Source organism: Hordeum vulgare, chromosome 6H (genome assembly GCF_904849725.1).
Source record: "Hordeum vulgare subsp. vulgare chromosome 6H, MorexV3_pseudomolecules_assembly, whole genome shotgun sequence".
In the NCBI taxonomy this organism is placed as follows: domain Eukaryota; kingdom Viridiplantae; phylum Streptophyta; class Magnoliopsida; order Poales; family Poaceae; genus Hordeum; species Hordeum vulgare.
In genome coordinates, this window is record NC_058523.1 from 543,335,398 (window position 1) to 543,357,714 (window position 22,317).

The window sequence follows — 22,317 nt, forward strand, 5'->3', positions numbered from 1 at the left end:
TCGCGGACCCGCGGCTCGCCTCCGTGCGGCAGGGCAGATGGAGACGAGGCGCGCGAGCTCAGAACGCGAGAGGTCGAGGCTGGTGAACCGGACGGCGGCGGGGCGCAGGTTGCTCTCCACGCCGGCGTAGAGGAACTGTGGGTCCTTGGAGACGAGGGCAGCGACGTCGACGCCAGAGAGGCCGAGGCCGGCGAGGAAGGCGAGCACGGCGTCGGGCTTGGAAGGCCAGATTCGCTGCAGCAGGTGGGAGGACAGCTTGAGGGCGGTGCAGGTGGGCAGCGGCGCGGGTGGGTGGCGGCCGTCCGCTACATCTACGGCGGCTGCCGACGGTGGCGAAGATGGCCACTTGGTCCAGCCACGGGTGAAGGAAGAAGAAGCAGAGGAGGGGGGATTAGCACGAGATTTAAAACGAAAAGGGTGTATTTGCAAAATTTAAAATGAACTAAGCATTGGACAACTTTTTTCGGACGGAGGGAGTAGATTATATCTTACTGCCAGCCAGCCCATTCCCAAATCCGGCCTCGGAGGAAGCCCAAATTCGGCACGCCTGAAGCCGAACGAGAACTCCCCTCGCACTCGCACCCGCACCCGCACCATTGGTCTACTCCGTCCCACAATATCCACTGCGCTCCCCCGCCCGCTCCCTCGCCCGCAGTCCGCAGCCCATGGCGGCGCTATGCTCCGCCGCCTCGCCGGCCGTCTCCAGGGCCGCGGCGCTCGGCCTGTCCGCGCGCGGGCCCGCCTCCCTCCTCCCCTTCCGCCTGCGCCTCCGCGCCGCCCCGCGCTCCTGCTACGCCGCGCCGCGGGCTGGGAGGGTCGCGCCGTCGTGGCGGGCGCACCGGCGCTTCGCCGCGTCGGCCGCCTCCGCCACGGAGGAGGGCGCGGACGTCGACACGGTGATCCCGCCCGACAACCGCATCCCCGCCACCATCATCACCGGCTTCCTCGGCTCCGGCAAGGTCGGTCAGGGCGCCCCCAAAACAAAATCTGTAGCCCCTACCATGCGCCCGAGCCGTATAGCATACACGCCGCTCTCCCGCAGGGATGCTGGGCACTTGTTTTGCCAGATTACCGTATTGCTGTGTATCTGCGTTAATGGACTTTAGTACAGTGGAAGATAGGTTAGAGCAGCACCTGGCCAGAATTAGGGTCACCGAAACCTTGAGGTAGTTCGCTCTGAATTTGTTTTTCATATGAACTATGAGCTTTGTAGCACGGATTGGCAAAGGACAGTAAGACTGATCGTGCAGGTGTAGCTATGCACCTTTGGCACTTTGACACGCAGTAGAATTTTACAGTGCCCCCAAATGTGCTAACGATTGTTGAACTGGAAAGGGAGAACTCAGTTCATATAGGAACAGCCCTTTTAACATAGGAGCTAGGAACTTTACGTAGGCAGAACGTTTAGATGGCTAAGATCAAAATACAACTCTTAACTTTTAGGACGGAACTGGGGCACCGTGAGGTAGTTCTACTTATATATATATCCATTGTGTACATGATGTTTATCATTTTTTTACTTGTGTTACCATGCGTGGCATGTGTGCCTGTCTCTGTTTTATTCACAGTTTGCCATTTGTTTCTGTTCGCAGACAACTTTACTAAATCACATACTGACATCTCACCATGGAAAACGGATCGCTGTCATTGAGAATGAGGTATGTCTGTATGAGGAACTCTTGTTGTATATTTATTCTTGAAGTCCCTGAGCAGGGTTAGCTTTTCATTCTTGGACACATGCCAGTCTTCTCAATTTGAAAAAATCATCTTAATTTTGCTAGTGCATCACTGAATAATCATTTTAGAAGGGCCATGCCATCAGCTAAGGTAGGCAAGGTCAAGCTGATCTGATGTCATTGTGTATATTGCAGTATGGTGAAGTTGACATCGATGGTTCATTGGTTGCCGCACAAACTGCTGGAGCTGAGGACATAATGATGCTGAACAATGGTTGCCTTTGCTGCACTGTGCGTGGTGATTTAGTACGAATGATTGGTGAATTGGTTGACAAGAAGAAGGGAAAGTTTGACCATCTTGTTATTGAAACCACAGGTAAGGAAACTTTGTAGGAACATGATGTCCACCATAATACCCTGCAAAAAGAGGATCTCCATGATACTCAAGAAACCTCTGAGATTTAATTTTCTCGAGGTTAAAATATCACCCTAACTTTGAGAACTTTAATTTCTTAGCTTTTTTTATTGCTTTACAATGTGCAGTTCTCTCACCTTCCGTCTATCTGTTTTTCAGGTTTAGCAAACCCAGCACCCATAATACAGACATTCTACGCAGAAGATGCAGTTTTTAATGATGTCAAGCTGGATGGTGTTGTTACTTTAGTGGATTCAAAGCATGCAAGGTTGCATCTGGATGAAGTGAAGCCCAAGGGTATAGTCAATGAGGCAGTTCAGCAAATTGCTTATGCTGACAGAATTATAATTAACAAGGTAATGTTTTTTGTAACCAATACATGCTGTTTAATGTGTAGTCATGTGTGTCTAACTACGAGGCCCTTTGTATTATTTCTATCCTTGCTGGTTGAGGAGCTAATTTCTGGTTACTTCTTGCAGACTGACCTTGTTAGCGAGCCTGAAGTTTCTTCCTTGGTTGAGCGTATAAGGGTCAGTACAGTACATTCATTTTACTCTCTCTTTTTGCCATGTGGTTATTCCTTACATTACGTTTTTTGTGCCTGCAGAGTATCAATCGCATGGCTAATTTGAAACGAGCTCAGTATGGTAAAGTTGATTTGGATTATGTGCTTGGAATTGGAGGCTTTGATTTGGAGAGGTTCCTTTCTTTCATCGCCTTTTTTGGACCTTTGTTTTTTACAAACAGAATGCTATCTTTCAGATGGTTATATGTCCTCCTAGTCAAGGGAAAAGAAACAAAGCCATCAATATAACCACATTGTGTATTGATCTAAATTATTCAAGCACACGGGAACGATACATTATCCTACAAGCATAACTATGGTAGATGTTAGTCTCACGGAGTCGCCCGCTAGCGCGGAGAGATCCATACTTTTACTGCTATGCGGACATAATGATCTGATTTGTCCAACCATAATGAAATGACATGTTAATGCTTAATGTACGAGTATAGTACTAAGTATATATCAGGCATATTATATTTACAAGCATTGAGAGATGCAAGATCAACAGCCACAATAACTTGATGGGTTACAATGCGACCTAAGGTATTGCTATTAAATGATTAAATGGACCATGTCTAGAGTTGATTTAAAATGATGCCATCAATCAATTATACACACATTAGATGTCTCAATCCAATATAGATTAGCTATTTGTTAAATGTGGACATGTACTCTTTGAGATATCATTAGTGACTTCTTAAGCTTGCTGATATACTTGTAATTTATTCATTTACCAAACATGTCATCATCTGTTTTAATTTTTCTTGGGTAGAATTAACTGGTTTAGTTGGGTATTTACCATCACCAAACAGCGCACGCCACGTATATTACACCTAGTGATCGTTCTTTATCTTCCCTCAAAATTTAGCTCTAGTTACTCAAATTAGGAGACATTGACCATAAAGGAAACTGGCTTTCGTTTATGTTTCAGGATTGAGAGTGCTGTCACTGAAGAACCACATGATGACCACGAACATGAACACGAACACAAGCATGAGCATGAACATCACCATGACCATGACCACGACCATGATCACCATCATCATGATCATGACCATAAACATGGTAAGCATAGTATTATTTATGTGGTCATCTACAAATCTGAAGTACCATATAGCTCAACAATATAAAGTGAATTAACGTTGTTTGCTTCTTGTAGACCATCATGCGCATGATCACACCCATGATCCTGGCGTTTCTTCTGTAAGCATCGTTTGCGAAGGGGAGATGGACCTTGAAAAGGTTAGACTGAAAATTGTGTCTTGCATTTTTATGTTTTGTCAAGATAGCTAAGATGAATTCCAAGACATATGTTTATGGCCCTGCACATGATTGGTTTCTGTATGTTAGGACAAACATTTTACTTGCGCTCATGCAGGCTGACATGTGGTTGGGGAACCTACTGCTGGCACGCAGTGATGATATATACCGGATGAAAGGGCTGCTTTCTGTCAGTGGAATGCCCCAACGCTTCGTCTTTCAGGTATTTGTTACTCAAGCCTTTAGTTTATCCAGTTCAATTTATTCTCCTGTTCTGGTGAATGCAAACTAATCATGTCTTCTTTAGTGACTTATTAAATGATACGCTGGGTCCAAACAGTCTTAGAAAATTATTTGTTGGTAGAAAAGATGTGTCTGTTTATAAAACAAGCAGCTTGTCTTTCCTTCGATGTTTTTATTTGCTCTGCTAGTTAGCGAGTCCATTTGAGAGTTGTCTTTCTTTGATGGTAGTGTCATTTCTTCACGCTCACAATCTCTGCAGAATTTAACAAGATAATCCACGCTAACAACCACTCCTTTTCAATAGAAAGGAATAGCCAAACCTACCCAGCTGGCTGGTCAATCTCAGTCGTTTATGTTTACTGAGCTTTCTTCACTTTCAGCGTCATGTGCTTTTCTTCGCTTTATAGCATAGAGACACCGATCATTGGTGTATGTACGTTTCCACACCCAAGCACCAGTTGCTTGATCTTAATGGTTCTTGAATTTCTACTCCTGATCTAAGATCCTTTTTTTGTCTAACTCCTGATCTCTTCAAGGCCCATGTTGTTGATGCTAGAGTGTCACTGGACAATTTTTTTCACCTGTTTTAAGATTCCTTGCATAAGCTTATGACAATTTTTCTTCCAAATTTGCACAATTGGGTGAACAATTAGCTAGCTATTATGCCGTCCTCTTGTTAAACGACCTAACCACTGCCTCCATGTTCTCTCTCTGTTTGTAGGGAGTGCATGACATTTTCCAGGGATCACCTGACAGGATGTGGGAGCCCAACGAACCGCGCATCAACAAGATTGTGTTCATCGGCAGGAACCTGAACCGAGAAGAGCTGGAGACGGGCTTCAAGGACTGCCTGCTGAAGAAGTAGGCCTAGGCCATAGACCCCAAGCTTCTTCCGTTTCTCCTACGTGCGTGTGCATGCGGGGTGGATCTCCAGCTTCATGATTTTGAGCTTTGTGGCTGCAGAACCTATATCCTTCATTCAAATGTCGAAACCAAAACCGTGAACGAACCGGCACGAAACGCGATATGTGTATATAGATTGGGGGAACATCAGCATATCCTTGGAATCTGGCCGCCGTGTCTTTCACGGATGTCTACTGTGCCTGGATGCCAGATGTTTTGTGCACGATGTTGCACTGTGACTCGCAGAGATTTATAGACCGCCCTGTGAATTGAAGAATTTGCTTCACAAGTCCGAAAAGCCTCCATAGCACGCATTTGTTAGTTTTTGCAATTTTCAAAACTCATGCTGAAGTTTAAATGTGTTTGAAATCGCATATTTCCAAGCTCAGTTCTGAACTGGCGACCTCTCTCTCCACCGCAGCTAATCACCCACCTTCGTCACATTCACCCTCCTCCCTCCTGACCTCCGTAGGTGACTGCCGTCAGCGATGTCCTTCCCCATGACCAAACCTCTTCCCTACCACCGTCCTTCCCCATGACCAAACCTCTTCCTTACCACCGGGACATGCAAACAACATCAAAGAGCTCGTCTCTTCTCTACCTCCACACCGTAGCAAGTCGCCCACCATCGAAGATATTCACTTTGTTCGATGACGACCACATGCCAACAATTCTAAACCGATACAAGAAAGTTGTTGTTGTTATAAAATTTAGATACTAAAATAGATATTCTGTGTGCGAAAAATACGAAAAATCCGGAGTGCCTTCTGTATGGATAAAAACCAACGCAGGGAAAAAAACAAAAACTTGGGCCTCACGACGGATTAGGCCCAGGCACTACCCGAACGGGCCTATATCATCTACCAAGCCCAGACCAGCGGCCCCCCAGCCTTCTTTCTTCTCCGCAAAGAAAGAAACCACGACCCGAAAGAGGACACAGAGAGAGAGAGAGAGAGAGAGAGAGGAAAAGCTCAGCAGCGGCGATGGCGAGCGGCGGATTCATGGCGAAGAAGGAGCTCGGCGAGACCCACGACGTGCTCCGCTTCGGCGTCAACGACAGCGTCCGCGGCGACCTCGCGCCGGCGCACCCCGTCCAGGCCGCCATCCACAAGGTAAACCCTCTCTCCCTCCCTCCCCGATCTGCCCCCGCGAGCTGAAAAACCCTAGCCCTGAATCCGATTTGTTCTGTGGGTGCCCGCGCGCGTGCGTGCGTGCAGGAGTCCAAGTTCTGGGACGACAAGAAGAAGTTCGGGACCGAGGCCATCTACGGATCCGCCTTCAACATCCGCAAGGATCTCGACGCCCAGATCCTCTCCAGGTAGACTTCGCCCGTCGCCCCCTTCTCCCCCCCCTCCTGTAAATAGGTTTTCGCTAGCTACTGGCGGTAGCTGATGCGGGGCATTAGAAGAAGAAAAAGTTAGCGTATGATCTGGCGGCTGCAGTTTCGTGGATTTGACCTTACTTCGAGAACCAGATGTGTTCATATCTTGTGCTAGACTACTTGTGCTAGACTTTTCGTTAATCTCACTTTCGAACATTGGTCTACAGACATGGAAACATGTTAAGGTAGGAAGGAGCGACTGGGGTGAATAAAATCTCCGATTAAACAACACCAGTTAGTACCATGTCATAGTTCCCAGGAGCACAACATCCAATCCAATTGAATTTGCAAACTAAATTTGGTTAAACAAAATGGCAAGTAAATCTGTATACATAAATCTATTTAGGTATAATTTCCCCGATTTATCATGTTTAATTGTTTTATTAATCTATGAATATGAAAGTGGAGACAATCGAAGGTCCAGTAATACATCAAGAAATGGGTCAGTCCATGCATGTTTAGAGGTCATGAGTATGCCATACGTCCTGGTGTTTCACTCTGTCAAGCAGATTGCAACATAACGGATTAGTGCGTTCTGAATAGGAGATACAAAACCAATCATGCAGCTTCAGAAACACAGGTTATGGTAGAATGAAGTAATAAGGCAATCATCTACACATGTGGAGATCTCAGTGTTCATTATCCCATCAACACTCCAAACTGGCAGAGACGGATCGGCTTTGTCCTTAGGAAACAGAACTTCAACAAGCTCATGTTGACCATGAGCCGCTGCGCTCAATTGTAATTGGCCATGCTATATCATAGAACAGAACATAATATGTTATATGATCCAGGGTGAAGAAGATAAAGCGGTCAACATCATCAAATCATAAAAAAAGAAGACCGAAAATTCTGTAAGAAAACAAGATATTCTTGAATTCATCCCAGTGGCAGTAAGAGCCCTGGATACTGCTACATGAACTTTATTGGAGAGCATAAAGATTAGTTAACAGAGAGACATAACATACCTACAATTACCTGGTGGCTCCAGCCTTTAGCAAAACCTTGACAAAATCAATTAAGCTTCTGTTAAAGGAGTTGATCTAGAGTGATTTCCGTTTTGTTTATACACTTTTGAACGTCGTTTTTCCTTGTCCTCAGTTTTTTTTCTTTAAAAATATGTAGGCGGTAAGCTCTTTTGACTTAACGGCTGCTTCACACTAGAAACGTTTGATTGATGACTTCTGTGTTTCCAGGTTCCAAAGGCCCCCAGGTGCATTGCCATCATCTATGCTGGGATATGAGGCAATGACAGGTTCCTTGGATGATTTTGGATTTGAAGATTACCTTAACTGTAAGGATTGCCGTCCTTTTTGTTTCCATCAATCTTTTGCTTGCTGCTTCATAACTCTTTAAGCTTCCGTGCAAAACTTGCTAGTTATGACTTATGAATTGATTGGTTGGAGTTAGGAAGAACTGCTGCATTTAAACTTTTTAAAGCTGTTCTGGGCATTAGCTTCCTTGCTCACAGTCGAATACACTCGAGCAAGTTTTTATTGATCTGGTGGGGTTTTGATCCTAGAACAGTGGAACACACAAGTTCTTGGGAAATCAAGATAAGCTTTATTAAAATGGTTCTGTTGCTAATTTTCCGCACTTCTGGCTAGTTACATCTGGCATATAGAGTTTGTTATGCTCTAGAATAGTACCCGCAGAGATCATTATTACAGCTATATTTACAAGGTAGGTAGCTGATGGACTAGTCTATTTTGAAGGAATCTCTTCATGAATAACCAATAACAAATTGTTCGACAATTTTGTCAACCAAGCTTGTGCCCTCCTTAGTTTCAAGTACCTTAGTCTGGCATATATGATTTCTATGGCAGAAAGTGTACAGCCTGTTCATGAATTGCAGAAAGTGCTTGCCACCATGAGTTCTGCTTTGATAGCTTAAGAAAATGTCTCTCAGTGCAACATTTGCCCTTGCAAGTTGCAGCTAACCCTTTCCTTGTGTTATTTCCATTTGCTAGTAGAAATGTCTTCAGTTCTTGTGATTCTTATTTCCTTGGTTACTTTGCAGTGCCCCAAGACTCTGACAGCCTGCGCGTACCGGACATGCACCACGGGATGGAGGTTCGCCTTGGCCTGTCCAAGGGACCCATCTGCCCCAGTTTCAATTGATTCCATCCATGTATTAGTCTTGTGATACGTTGTGCTCCCCGTCCAGCATCTACACCAGTCACTAGGCTGTATCATGGATTTGTGAAACATGAGAACTAAATGGGTATCGCATCAGTTTGAATTCTTTAACGTCGATTGTAATGTCACTGTGTTTTCAGCTTTTGGACTTGTGTTTATTTGCTTGTTGTCCTCTGTTTCTGGGTCGACAGACTTGGAAAATGCTGATCTCGAGCTGTAAGAACGTATTATAGGCAAGGCCAATGGATCTTCCTGTTGGTTCGTATCCTGTTTCTAGTCTCGAGCTGTAAGAAAGTTCATCAAGCTTCTTTGCTCTGCTGTGCGAGCAATTCATTCATAAACAGGTGTACAATAGAGGAAGGTGGGGTCATCTAACCATGTACGAGGATCATGTTTTTTTTGCCAAGAAACGCCAATTCGTGAGCTGCAGTATTTGCTTCTCTGTATTCATGAACATACTCTTGCATTGAGAGGAAGTAACAATCTTCCGCTGCAACCCCTGCAGAATGGATCTTCCGGCGTTGTCCTCCTGTTGCAGCCGAAGGATTCAGAAAATAGCAACCCTTGATAATGCTTCTGCTGATAAAACATCAAGCACAGTATCTGTTCTGATTTCCTTTTGCTGGCATGAACCATCCTTTATTATCTTGGATCGCTACTCCAGTAGTGCCTGTTTTTCATCCACGTTGATTTTGACAAAATCTTCCTGCGCCCATATAATCTTCCTTGTCTTTTGATGGTTGCCTGAAGCCTGCATGTAGTTTTTCGCGCGGATCTTATTCAGCATTGCTGAGCTTTCCTGTGAGCAAACTGCTTTTGAAATCGGGACATCGCCATTTCATTGGGCAGTGATGCTCCGATCGTGCTGTCTATGGCGATCGGCGATTATGAAATGAAACAAAAGAAGCTTTCCGTGGATCCCGGTTTCAGCTGCTCAGCGATTTTGTGCGAAGGTTCTTCCTAGTTTATTTTGGCAACAAGACTGGTGGAACCTTTGGAGAACAAAAATATCATGGTGAACCAAAAAATTGCCAGCTTGTTATTCCGTCGCTTATGTTGCCAGTGCCCCTGAATATCTTTCTTAGCCGCCACACTCTGCTGAACTAATCAAGCAAAGCGACTATACAACTAGCATACGCCAATCAGCAGGTACGATCAGTAGAGTGTATCTGATTGCCCTCTTGCCGCAAGCAAAACACAAAACAGGGCAAACACGCTGCACAAAGTTACAAGACCCAAGCTTTCAGGAAATTCCTGCTAGCGACAGTGCTACGACAGGAACTAAATTGTACTTCCTTCATAAACTAATACTCCCTCCGTCCCAAAATAACTGTCTTGACTTTGTACTGGCTCTAATACAAAATTGTATTAAGCTTAAGACAGTTATTTTGAGACAGAGGGAGTATAATATAAAAGGAAAGCGTTTAGATCATCAAGTTTACAGAGAGAGTACATACCCTTCTTTTGTTTTTTTGCAGGAGGGTACATACCCTTCGTCAGTGTACTACTCCACTTAAGAATCTACAATGCTATGTTTTGGACTGAAATTTTTTAGACCACTTCTTCTTTCCTTTTGAGGGAAACCTGTTAGATTGATCTCCTCCCGTTTGAGTCCAACGGCTCAACGGGCCCCTGACTCGCGCCCTGATCTAGGACGCCAACTCTCTTCTGGTTGGTGGGGCCCTTGTCGCCAACGCTATAAAGAGAGGTGGGAAGCCGGACGCACAGATCACGAGGTTGACCGTGCGTCAAACACCCCACCGACACCCCAATCCGATCTAGGGTAGCGCCAGGCCGACGGGAAGCGTCGTCATCCTTTCGCCCATTCTCGGCCATCGCCGCCGTCGCCATCCACCATGGCATCAGCTCGGGCTCCTCGAGTCAAGCAGAAGGTAAACCCACCGTCAATCACTAAGCCTATCCGATCCACCAAAGTCTATCAAAACCAACAAGCAGCTGCGCAGTGTAGGCCTGGATTTGCTTGACCTGTAGCGAGAAGCCTTGCTTGCATGAGGCGCCAAGGATAGCACTAATTGAGCCCATCTTTGCCACTTGAAAAAGAAAGCCTCATAGTCCTCTAGGCTCCATCCCATTAGCTTTACACTAGCAAACGCAAGCTAAGCACCTCACCTAGCCTGAAAATTGCAGAATAATTGCCTTTTCTCGAGCACATTTTCAACAATAACATAAGATTGCTATAGGCACAATGGAGATGATTTGAATGTTGCCATTGAAAAGGCCAACACGGATATAACAAGACCGGGGCCCGGTGTTCCTGCCTCTTGTGGATTAGTCTAATCGAAAAGTTTATTTCCTTCTAAAACGCAGGTTAGTAGAATTATGGTGCTGTTGGGGGGAGGGACTCGAGGTCAGGTGTAGGCATGTAGCAGCTGCGTGAGAGGATAGGAGGCAGTGGTCAACTTCTCTCACCAACTAATTATTTGACATTTGTTCCATCCTTGTGTTTATCCTAAACAAGCAAGGCCAGGTGCGTGCTACTAGTTATAATTAACACTAGACTTTGGCAGGAAATTAGTTAAATAAAAGTAGTACGTAGTAGTCGCACCAACTAAGATTTGGTCTAACTGTCATGATTGTTCGTGCTTCATTCAGACACAGGTATTTCCGTTCTCATGGTAGATTAGGCTGGTTGTAATGGGGAGTATCATGCATATGATACTAGTATATGATACTACACCCGTAATGCGTAGTACTCCCTCCGTTCCTAAATATAAGTCTTTTAAGCGATTTTACTAGATGTCTACATACGGAGCAAAATGATTGAATGTACACTCTAAAGTATGTCTATATACATCCGTATGTAGTCCATTAGTGAAATCTCTACAAAGACTTATATTTAGGAACGGAGGGAGTAGTATCATATGTTAGTATCACAAGATAGGTCATTTATTACCATGCATGACACATAGTAGCACAACATTTAATATGATACGGTATCATGATATGATACTCAACCCTCTTTTTTTTCATTTAATTCTATGTCACATCATCAAAATTGCTTAATTGGCATGCATGATAGTACTAGCTATGGTACTCCCATTACGACTAGCCTTATATGGCTACGTACTAGCTGGCGTATTTTTAGTTAGTTTTTACTCAAATTAGCAGTACACTTGTGGCCCTCTTTGCCATTGCAAGTAAGCAAAAGGTCAGAGCCAGCAGGCATTATACCACAGTTGGGTTTGGATGCATGCATGCCCTGTTTTGAACAGGAGAAAATAAAAATGCATGCATGGGCTTGTGGTAATGCGTTTTTCTTTCTTTGAGTGGGCAACAATGCATAGTCACTGGAGTAAGTAGAGTGCTTGCTTGTGGACCAAACAAATGTTAGCATCCCCTGACCTCCAACAATCAACGCGTGCGTTGTACTGCGTGCTCCGACCGTGAGGTCGGTTTCCATTCTAACATGTCAAATACTAACGTTTTGGATGCATGCTCTATCGACACTGACACCACTAAAATGCTACTGCTTGTAGTAACCATCGTAACGTTTGTTGAGATAGTTACTGCTCATGCATATGCGCGCTGTTGCGTCACACTTTTGGTGCTACTAACCTTTTTTGTTGCTGTTGAGCCACAAACCGAAATTCGTTTTCACCAACAGTACGTACCCATCTTAATTTCCTTATAAGTTTTGCGTTGCTTTTACCACCACGCCCGCCTCATCGAGTTTGTCCCGCCCACGAGCCAAGCAAGGCAAAAAGCAGAGGAATGTGCAGCGAAGGCAGGCAGGCAGACCCATCACCCATCTTCTTCTTCTTCTTATTAGAGCATCTACAGCCAAACCTTGCAAATCCGGCCTTTCAAACGCCCGCGAACACGTGCCTGCGGACACTAACCGGACACGTCTTAAATAATACATTTTACATCCGGATACCTTAAATCCATACTATTGCATGCAACGTAAACCTCAATGTCAGACGGACCACACCGTCCCTGGTGAGGCAGCGACGCCGGATCCAAGCACCGGTTGCGCAGACGCAATAGATTCCCAGCGTTGCGAGTCCGAGCGCTGCCGTCGTGCGGCCGCCTCCCGGGAGTGAGGAAACGCAAGCCGGACGACCATCTCCTCCTCGGGCCGCGTGGGACGAGCTCGTGGTCGACGGATCTGGAGGTGAAGGACCCGGATCCGCTGCCGCCATACTGGGGGTGAGCTTGGGTGGCGGATGGGAGTGAAGGGGGTTGGAGCGAAATGGCTAGGGTTTGATCCGGCGAGCGAATGGAGACGAGTATATGTGAGGTAGATGCGGGCGAGCGTGGGCTACTGCGGGCCAGGCAGGCGTACCCGGGAGAGCCGAGGCTCCCCCATATCCGCCCCATATTTGGGCTCGATATGAAGGGTGCCGGTCAGCCCGAGCGAATGTAGACGAATATATGTGGGGGTAGATGCGGGCCAGGCAGGCGTACCCGGGAGAGCCGAGGCTCCCCCATATCCGCCCCATATTTGGGCTCGATATGAAGGGTGCCGGTCAGCCCGAGCGAATGTAGACGAATATATGTGGGGGTAGATGCGGGCCAGTGCAGGCCACTACGGGCCAGGCAGCCGTACCCGAGCGAGCCCAAGCTCCCCATATTCGCCTCATATTTGGGCTTGATATGAGGGGTGACGGTCAGCTCGGGCATTTGAGGCCGGTTTGAGGGGTCCGTTTGGGTCTCTTTTTCATGATCGGTCAGTGATCGGGCGGCCTGCCTGGACGTTTGAGGAGGTTTTGAGGGGTCCGGTTATAATTGCTCTTAGAGCATCTACAGCCGGGTGTCCCAAACCGGCCACAAACGTCCGGGCAGCCCGTGTGGTCACGTACCGGTAACGATTTTTTGATCGAGACAAACGTCTCAAACGGGCCTCAAACGTTCGGACAATCCTTATATCCGGTCCAAATATGAAGCGGACACTGATGGTCCGGGCACCCCCGAGCGTGTCCCCTTGATAAGCCCGGCCCACCATCGATCCTACGAAACCCCATTCGGCTCATCGCTTCGAAACCCTAGCTCACTCAATCTCCTCTCTCGCTCCGTCCTCTCCTCTCCCTGTACCGATTCGGATCGAATCCGGCGCAATGTCGAGCTCCGGCAGCTGCTCTGACTCGGACCTGGATCCGAACTATGAGCTTGCCCTCTGCATCGCCTTGGAGCGGTCCAAGGTGAAGACCGGGACAACTCCGGGTATGCAACCTCGCTACTTCCCCGTCGGCGTAGCTCGAAAGCCGGTAGTGGGCCCTCCCGGTCCGTGCCAGCTCCGACAGGAGCCCCGCGCAATTAGTGCCTCCCCTATGCCGTCCCCTGCTCCAGCTGGCTGCTGCTCCCCCACGTGGGCAGCGGTAGGCGCTTGTGCCCGTCCTGTCGTCCCGGACGCGCATGCCGGAAACAAAGGCGCGCGCCCCCGCCTCGAGCAGTAGCAACAAAGGGAGAGGAGGAAGGCAGAGCAGTCCATGCACCATCGCCGTGGGATGGAGGCGGAGCCCGACGAGGATGTGTGGCGGCTTCGCCGGAAGAACGCCAAGTTGCTCCGGATTGCCATTGAGCAGTTCAAGCGCGAGGCGGCGGAGGTGGCTCGGCTCGAGAAGCTTAAGCGGCAGCAGGACAGGGAGGTCTGACGGCTAAAAGGGCTCATCATCCTCTCCGACACCTCCGCCACCGCCGCCGCCGACCACGGCTCCTCATTGGACGACTCAGAGGAGCTGCCACCAGCTGGCGACGCCTACAGGTGCACCGACGACCGGAAGGGCAAAGGGCCGACGAGGAAGTGATGAATGTCCGCCATCCCCGTCTTCAATTTCATGTTTTTAGTAATCCAGTTTAAATTTGTCCGTTGTTTACGTGAATTATGTGAAATGTTGTGATCTTTTGGACATCCAGTGGTGATCTTTTGATGATCGAAATATGCATTCCATTGTCGGATTCTATGTTCGTCTGTTGTTCTATGTTTTCTTTATCTATGTTGCATTGCTAGTATGGATATAAAAGATCGAATATGAGATACACAGATCGATCTAGGATGGGTTCCAGGCCGGCAGCCTGGGATAGCAAGGATGGACGTCGTTCTTCTTTTCTCATTTGTTTTCGTCCGTAGTCGGACCCTGCTCTTACTCTTGATGATTGTGTAATGTACTGATGTGACTCTGATGTAGCTTGTGGCGAGTGTAAGCCAATTCTATCATATACCTCTTCTTTTCAGTACATGTACTTGTAACGATATCCATTCTTGCGACACGACGAGATGCGCTTCTATCCCTGACGAGGCCTTCGTGCCAAATTGAGGATAGGGTCGCATCTTGGGCGTGACAGTCCGTCTGCTTCGTCTACGTCCGCGCCGTCCTCGTCATCACCATGTCTTCACCATCCGAGGCCGATCGTCTCGCCCTTGAAGCTGAGAAGAAGAGGGCAGAGGATGCTGCTGCGGCTACGGCCACGGCCAACGCCAACGTTGCTGCTACAGCCAACTGGCCTATTGGAGGGTATGACTCGTTTATCCTCATGTTCGTATTTATCCTAGCAGTACTACTTGTCTGCATAGATGTATCCACTATATGCATAGTATGTGCTAGGTTAGCTCAAGATCAGTATATCATTAGTCTAGTCAGTGCCATGCTAGTTATTATCTCGTGGATTAATATACTCGGAAAATTGCCTATTTACTCAACAGGCTCCTCATTGGACGACTCAGACGAGCCGCCACCAGCTGGCAACGCCTACAGGTGCGTCAACGACCGGAATGGCAAAGGGCCGACGAGGAAGTGATGAATGTCCGCCATCCCCGTCTTCAATTTCATGTTTTTAGTAATCCAGTTTAAATTTGACCGTTGTTTATGTGAATTATGTGAAATGTTGTGATCTTTTGGACATCCGGTGGTGTTCTTTTGGTGATCGAAATATGCATTCCTTGTTTGTCTGTTGTTCTACGTTTTCTTTATCTACGTTGCATTGCTAGTATGGATATAAAAGATCGAATATGAGATACACAGATGTGGACGATAGAATTTGAGAAGGACGTGTCCGTGGGCGTTTGAGGATCCGGATTTGCAGGTCATGGGCGTAGATGCTCTTCTTAATATGCAGCACAAGTGCACAACACATAGATCCATCTTGTTTGCCGATGGTGTTTCGTTTCAACTGTGAGGACCAGAGAATAAAGGATGGGCAAGCTCAAATGATTTGCATGGTTAATGGCTAGTAGTACTAGGGGGGTATCCAGTCCAATAATACGCATGCATTGGTGCCATGTCTCCTCCTCGCTCCTCAGATCTCATCTCATCTCATCTCATCTCATCTCATCTCATCCTATGCCATTGCCACCACACCAAAACATCACGTGGCATTGTTGCTGGCACGCGCACGGAAACACCCTACTTGCTGATGTTTACGCCCATGCTTTTTTCCAAAGAAAATGACAGGCCCGTCGACGGGGATGGACCGTGCATGTGTTGGTGTTGCAACCTCGCAACCTACAGAGCCGTCACAGTGGCAACAACTCAGCATGGTCGGCTGAATATAGTCTTGTGGGCTATGATGAGACCACTGGATTGGTTAACTTTCGTAGGAGTATGTTTCACTCACTGAATGAATCATGCATTATTGGTCGCATGCAGCAAGATGGCAGCAGGTAAAAACATGGGCCGGCGACGGGCACGCCACGGTAAGTAAGCTTGTCGATGCACACGGCATGCAGTTTCGGGGTAAAAAGTACCATGAAAGAACTTGCACGTGTCTCTCTCCTCTGTCGGCTCTGTTTATCCTCTTCTTCTCTCGCTCCATTTGTTTTGGTCATGGCCTCGTGGTGCAGCATGTGTCAAACCGTACGTACAAATCAACACGCTCGTCATTAGCTTAGCTTATCTACTACTCCCCTCACATGGAGTAAATTGACAGCCTGAGGAGAGGGCATAGATTAGAGGGATTATTCGGTAGCAGTTTGGCTGACCCGGCGCCGCAGATTATGAGTTTTGTTATAGGCAAATCGAGGACGATCGATGGATGCTGGTGCACCAACGTTGTCTGTTGGCACGGAGCAGGTGTCCTGACACCGCCATGAAGACCGGTGGTGGATGGGCACAGGCAACAAGTTAACAACTCACACACATTCGAGGCTTGCACGGCAGGGTTGGCCGGAATTTCTAAGGGCACGCATCTGTCAAGCCCTGTCCGAGTTTGATAACCCTAAAAATAAACAATGCCAGATAAGCAAACCTAAACAAAACACTTAGATGTAAGAAACTCATCGATGCATGAAAAACTTTAATTCCTCCGTCATGGTTTAGAAGACGTGTTTGAAAATTCTCTCTTTACTTCTTCTACTACCAATAGAATATAATAAGAATAGTGACCAGTCTGAGACCTTCTTACATTTATTTCTCTCTTTACTTCTTCTACTAATAATCTTAAATTCACCACCAACTACGAAGGAAAGTTATTAAACCTAGCATCTAAACCCAATCAACAAGAAACTCGTCCTTATCTACGGAATGAGCAGCCCCATAAATATTGAATGGGTTCCACTCAAACCCAGTCCTTTTGTCCATAAGAACCATTCTTGTCATAAACCTACTAGCTATGCAGGAATCAGCTTTAAAATATATCCTACCGCACCCCTTAAGCAACCCAACAAAGGCACCAACATCAGCTTGCCAAAGTCAAATAAAAATAAATCCTCCACTTAATCACATTCAACCACACTTTTTCAGTTGTTACAGGCCCCACATGTTCATGTTGTGGTTTCAAATTTTACACTTACATACACATATTCATTCTTTAAAATTTATAAAAATGTCTTTTTTTTCTTGGGGTAAAGAGTATAGGGATCATGTGTGCCTATGAGACGAGTATTTTCCAAATAAACCAAATATAATGGTACAAAGAAGCATCTATTTCCATTGGCCAAAATAATTACAATACTCTTGCCCCCCCTAAATCCACAAACTCTCCTGCCGTTTGTCTTCTGTCATCCTGTAATTAGTACGGCAGCGACGTAGCTATAGTTAAGTCGTTAGCCACACACTAAACTGTATTACTAGTACTATTCAGTGTTACTTCAGAGAATCCACAACAGGTGAGGCTGCGGTTTGGAGTGAAATTTTGAAACAGTTCTTCTTTCCTTTTGAACGAAACAAGCAAACAGCCGTGGAGCTAGTGCAGGCCTGGGTTTAACTTGTAGCGAGAAGCCTTACTTCATGCATGCATGGGACGCCCCAGAACACACTAATTGAGCCCACCATTGTCACTTGAAAAGAAGCCTCTAGTCTCTATTCCATTACACTAGCAAACATAAGCTAAGCTCCTCACCTAGCCTGAAAATTGCAGGATAATTGCCCGTTTTCCAGCACATTTTCAACAATAAAACACGATAACGAAGGCCACAATGAAGATGATTTGCCCGTTGCCACTGAAAAGGCCAACACGGATATAACAAGACAGGGGCCCCGGGTTCCTGCCTCTTGTGGATTGTTATAACCGAAAATTTCAGAAGAATTGGTAGTTTTGCTTTTCAATTATGGCGCTTTTATTTATTTGGAAGAGGTACTCGAGGTCAGGTGTAGCAGTTGCATTAGAGGAGGCCGTAGTCAACTTCACACCAACTAATTATTTAACGTTTGTTCCATTCTTGTGTTGATTCTAAACAGGCAAGGCTAGGTAGGTGCTCCTAATTAATTAACACTAGACTTAGGCAGAAAATTATCAGTTAAATAAAAGTAGCAATCGCACCAACTAGATTTGATATTGACTGTCATGATTGCTAATGTTAGGTCTTTCCATTCTAATGGTAGATCATATGGCTACGTGCTAGTTGATGTATTTTTAGTTTTGACTAAAATTAATTACTCCCTTTGTTCAAAAATACTTGTCGTGGAAATAGATGTATATAGATGTATTTTAGTTATAGATACATTCATTTGTAGCTATTTTTTTATAAGTAATTTTGGATGAAGGGAATAGTAGTCTAGTAGACTTGTGGCCCTCTGTGCCATAGCAAGTAAGTAAAAGGACAGGGCCAGCAGCCATTACCAGTTCGGTTGGATACTTGGATGCATGCCATGAACTTGAGCCCTCTCTTCAAAAAGGAAAAGAAAAATGCATGGACTTGTGGTGGTGCTTTTTTTTGGAAGAGTGGACAACAATGTATAGTCACTGCACTAGTAAGTAGCGTGCTTGTGGACCAAAGATATGTTAGCATCTCCAAAAATCAACGCGTGCACTGTACGTGCTCTAACCGTAAGGTCGGTTTTCGTCTATACTACATGTCAAATAACCTTTAGATACTGTGACGGAGATGGACACAATAATGTTGCTTCCCCATCTGAATGTTTGTTGAGAGATGGTTACTGCTCATTGCATACAACGCGCCGTTGCGCCACACCTTGCTAAGAGCATCTCCAACAGCCGCGCTAAACAAACGCCGCGTCGAAAATTAGGCCATTTTAACGCGCGCGCAATCCGGTGGGTGGCTTCAGCGGGCGCGCAATAACCACGCGCGCGTTATAAGGAGTTGGGCGCGCGGTCGGATTCGCTATCTCGCGAGGTGTATTTGGGACGCCCGCTTCCGCGCGCGCCACACTCGAGCGCTCGCGCCGCACTCTCTCCTCTCCGCCTCCTACACCCCGCGCGCGTCGGCGCCGGCGAACTGCACCCGTGGACGCACGCGCCGGCACCCCGCTCACCCCATTGTACAGCCGCGACCCCCCCCCCCCCCCGCCACCGGAAACCCTAGCGCGGGGACCGGTGGCCTCGCCACCGCCGGAGCTCCGCCGAGCATCGGCTTCGCGCGCAGCCTCTTCTTGCCGCCGCGGATGACCACGGCGACGGGTGGCGTCGCGTCGGCGCCGTCTCGTGCCGCCGCCCCCCCCCCCTCGAAGCTCCCCAATGCGGTGCGGCCGAAGAAGGGCAAGACATCCGCGAAGAAGAACAAGGCGGCGGACGTCTCCGGCAGCTCGAAGGCGAGGGGAAAGAAGCTTGCAGGGCATTTGACAGGTGCGGCGAGTTTCAAACTTTTATTCATCAGCTTGTTTGTGTCAAATTTTACATGTTCATTGCATTTTGATGAATGTTTCAAACTCATTTTATGTTCAAAATGCCATATATGTGAAATGCCCGACGAGTCGCGCGTGCTGTATTTTTTACGCGCTGCTGGAGCGGCGCGCGCGCTGTATTTTAACGCAGCTGTTGGAGCCAGCGCTGGCGGCCACGCTAAACCAGCCGAACCGCGCGCGATAAATAAGTTTTTTACGCGCGACGCGAAGCGCGGGTGTTGAAGATGCTCTAACCTCTTGTTGCTGTTGCGCCACAAACTTTGGCACAAGGAACGGAGGAGAGAAACCCGCACTAATAACAACGTTACATGAACGCTAGTTGATTAATACCGTGTCTTGTATGCATGGGTAACATTCGACGTACGTAACAACTCTTTCAAATTTTGTCTAGCCGATGGAACAACCTGCCGGCATGATGCAGGACATTGAGCTTTGTCAGTTAGGTGCGGCGTCAATTCGCCATGGCGTTCGTCTGACGAGCCAGCCAGCGAACCAACCGGCTAACCAACCAAACCCTATCTATCTAGAAGAGCTATCTTGCCCATTCACTAAGGGCCTCTTTGATTTGTAGGATTTTGAAAACGTAGGAATAGGAAAAGTATAGGGTTGGAGTGGCATGCCCACCTGAATCTTATAGGATTAGCAATGAGTGTTTGATGTCAAGGAAAAACAAAGGAATTATAAAAAGAGGTTGGAGTGGATGTTAGATTTTCTATGAAATGTAGTATAAAATATTTTATAGGAAAAATTCCTATGAGATCCAATCCTACGAATCAAAGGCCCAACGTAGGAAAAATTCCTAACGATTTCAATCCTCCAGAAATTCTATAGAATTCCTTTGAATCAAAGAGGCCGTAATTGGTTCGGTTATGGCCATGGGCTACCTCCATCGTCCACAGGTCTGAATGTTGATGGAGCTTTGTCCCGCCCACAAGTCAAGCAACCATAGGAAAAGGTGGAGGATTGCAGCAAAGGCAGGCAGAGCCATTGGTATCTTCTGGATGGCGAGCAGAAGGAGCGACCCACATTGGTACTCCCTCCCTCCGTTCATAAATATAAGTTCATTACCTTGCATGTGTGGCACGTACGTGTCACTGAAGAAGCTCAGCCGGAATCGCCACATGCATGCACATGTTACAGCCACCAACATGGGCCACGGACCATTTTGCAAAGGACAAGGCAACGCGAGGCACATGATGCGTCGCGATAGCTTAAATTGAGATTGCAACATGGCTCATGTTGCAGTCAGAACAGCCGTCGCGTTGAAAACGTTTTCTTATATGAATCTTTAGAAAATGTTGATGGAGCGCAACATATGACGCATGTTGCAAAACCTGAACACAAAACACGTCATGTTGTGAATAGTTGAGACGCATGGCCAAGGTGGCGAGAGATGTCCATGCGCCATCCAACGACGACCGACGCAGTCCGATTATCACCCGGCCGACACGGAGGTTGCCATGCATGCTTTCTTCTTCGAAGATAAACGATGCGCATGCACATGCACCGAAGTAGGAGCACATGTACTGTTGCTCAAGCTCAAATGATCGAATCATGCACACTTTGATTTGCATAATGGATAGTACTAGGGTACCACATACACTATCCAGTCCAATAATACGCATGCATAGCATAGCACAGAGCGCATTGGTGCCTGTCCCCTCATTGGATCTGACCTAATCTAATCCTATGCCACACACCAAAACATCACGTGCCATTATTGCCGACACATGCACACACTACTTGGGCAAAATTGACAAAAATGACCCCGGAAAAGAACTCATGGAGTGACCCTTCGGAGAAAATATTTCACCCGCCTGACCCTTTTATGTGGCGCCCGACACCTAGGCGCCACACTACACTGTGTGACGCCTAGCCGTTCGGCGCCACACCCCCCGACCACCTGGCAGGGAGGGCCCACCCCCAGGCCGTGTGACGCCTAAGCCTCAGGCGTCACACATTGTAATGTGTGGCGCCGAACGCTTAGGCGCCACACATTGACTTAATTCGCCACGGTCAGCCCCCCTCCCCACCCCCTCCCCATTCCCCTCCCTCATTCAAACAGAAACTGCAACGGCGGCGGCTGGCTCTCTTCGAATCCCTAATCCCCTCCCCCATCTCCTTCAGATCTGGTGATTTCTTCCTTGGATTGATCCCCCAAGGTAATCTCCTCCCCCATCCCTTCCGTTTCCCATCCTTTTATCCAAGTGTATTAGGTTTTTGTTGAGTAGATTGATTTGAGTAGGTTCTTAGGATTTGACTAGTTAGGGTATGAGTTAGTATATGAGTAGATGAGTAGTAGTAGTTCATATTTGTAGTTAGTATTAGTAGTTAGTCTATGAGTATATTAGTAGTAGTAGTTCATATTTGTAGTTAGTATTAATAGTTAGTAATAGTAGTTAGTATTAATAGTTAGTGTATGAGTATATTAGTAGTAGTAGTTCATATTTGTAGTTAGTATATGAGTATATGAGTAGTAGTAGTTCATATGAGTTCTTAGGATTTGAGTAGTTAGGATATGTAGATTAGTGGATGAGTAGTAGTAGTTAGGATATTTAGTTCATATGAGTTCTTAGGATTTGTAGGATGGTGTAATTTTTTGAATATGAGTATTTTTTGAATATTAGTTAGTATATGAGTAGATGAGTAATTTTTTTGAATATGATTATTTTTTTGTGATTTGTAGGATGGTGTGG

The 22,317-nt window shown here is 46.6% G+C and overlaps 2 protein-coding genes across 2 annotated transcripts; both read left to right on the forward strand.

Annotated features, from left to right (window-relative positions):
* Nucleotides 1-564: 564 nt before the first annotated feature.
* LOC123402606 (P-loop guanosine triphosphatase YjiA-like) lies at nt 565-5,336 on the forward strand. Its single transcript, XM_045096538.1, has 10 exons — nt 565-959; nt 1,593-1,658; nt 1,872-2,052; nt 2,251-2,447; nt 2,571-2,621; nt 2,699-2,790; nt 3,588-3,721; nt 3,816-3,898; nt 4,035-4,139; nt 4,881-5,336. Exons 1-10 carry the CDS (start codon nt 666-668, stop codon nt 5,022-5,024), a joined length of 1,347 nt encoding a protein of 448 aa, XP_044952473.1. The 5' UTR covers nt 565-665; the 3' UTR covers nt 5,025-5,336.
* Nucleotides 5,337-5,954: 618 nt separating this feature from the next.
* On the forward strand, nt 5,955-8,693 carry LOC123402810 (cyclin-B1-2-like). Its single transcript, XM_045096770.1, has 4 exons — nt 5,955-6,174; nt 6,280-6,380; nt 7,640-7,737; nt 8,464-8,693. Exons 1-4 carry the CDS (start codon nt 6,046-6,048, stop codon nt 8,562-8,564), a joined length of 429 nt encoding a protein of 142 aa, XP_044952705.1. The 5' UTR covers nt 5,955-6,045; the 3' UTR covers nt 8,565-8,693.
* Nucleotides 8,694-22,317: the final 13,624 nt, after the last annotated feature.

What these genes read in the sequence shown, in the direction of transcription:
- LOC123402606 (XM_045096538.1), top strand. Translation starts at nt 666, where the DNA reads ATGGCGGCGCTATGCTCCGCCGCCTCGCCGGCCGTCTCCAGGGCCGCG. An exon ending in TCGCTGTCATTGAGAATGAG is followed by an intron (nt 1,659 to 1,871) that starts GTATGTCTGTAT and finishes TGTATATTGCAG; the next exon opens with TATGGTGAAGTTGACATCGA. An exon ending in GGGAGATGGACCTTGAAAAG is followed by an intron (nt 3,899 to 4,034) that starts GTTAGACTGAAA and finishes GCGCTCATGCAG; the next exon opens with GCTGACATGTGGTTGGGGAA.
- LOC123402810 (XM_045096770.1), top strand. Translation starts at nt 6,046, where the DNA reads ATGGCGAGCGGCGGATTCATGGCGAAGAAGGAGCTCGGCGAGACCCAC. An exon ending in TCCAGGCCGCCATCCACAAG is followed by an intron (nt 6,175 to 6,279) that starts GTAAACCCTCTC and finishes GCGTGCGTGCAG; the next exon opens with GAGTCCAAGTTCTGGGACGA. An exon ending in ATTTGAAGATTACCTTAACT is followed by an intron (nt 7,738 to 8,463) that starts GTAAGGATTGCC and finishes GTTACTTTGCAG; the next exon opens with TGCCCCAAGACTCTGACAGC.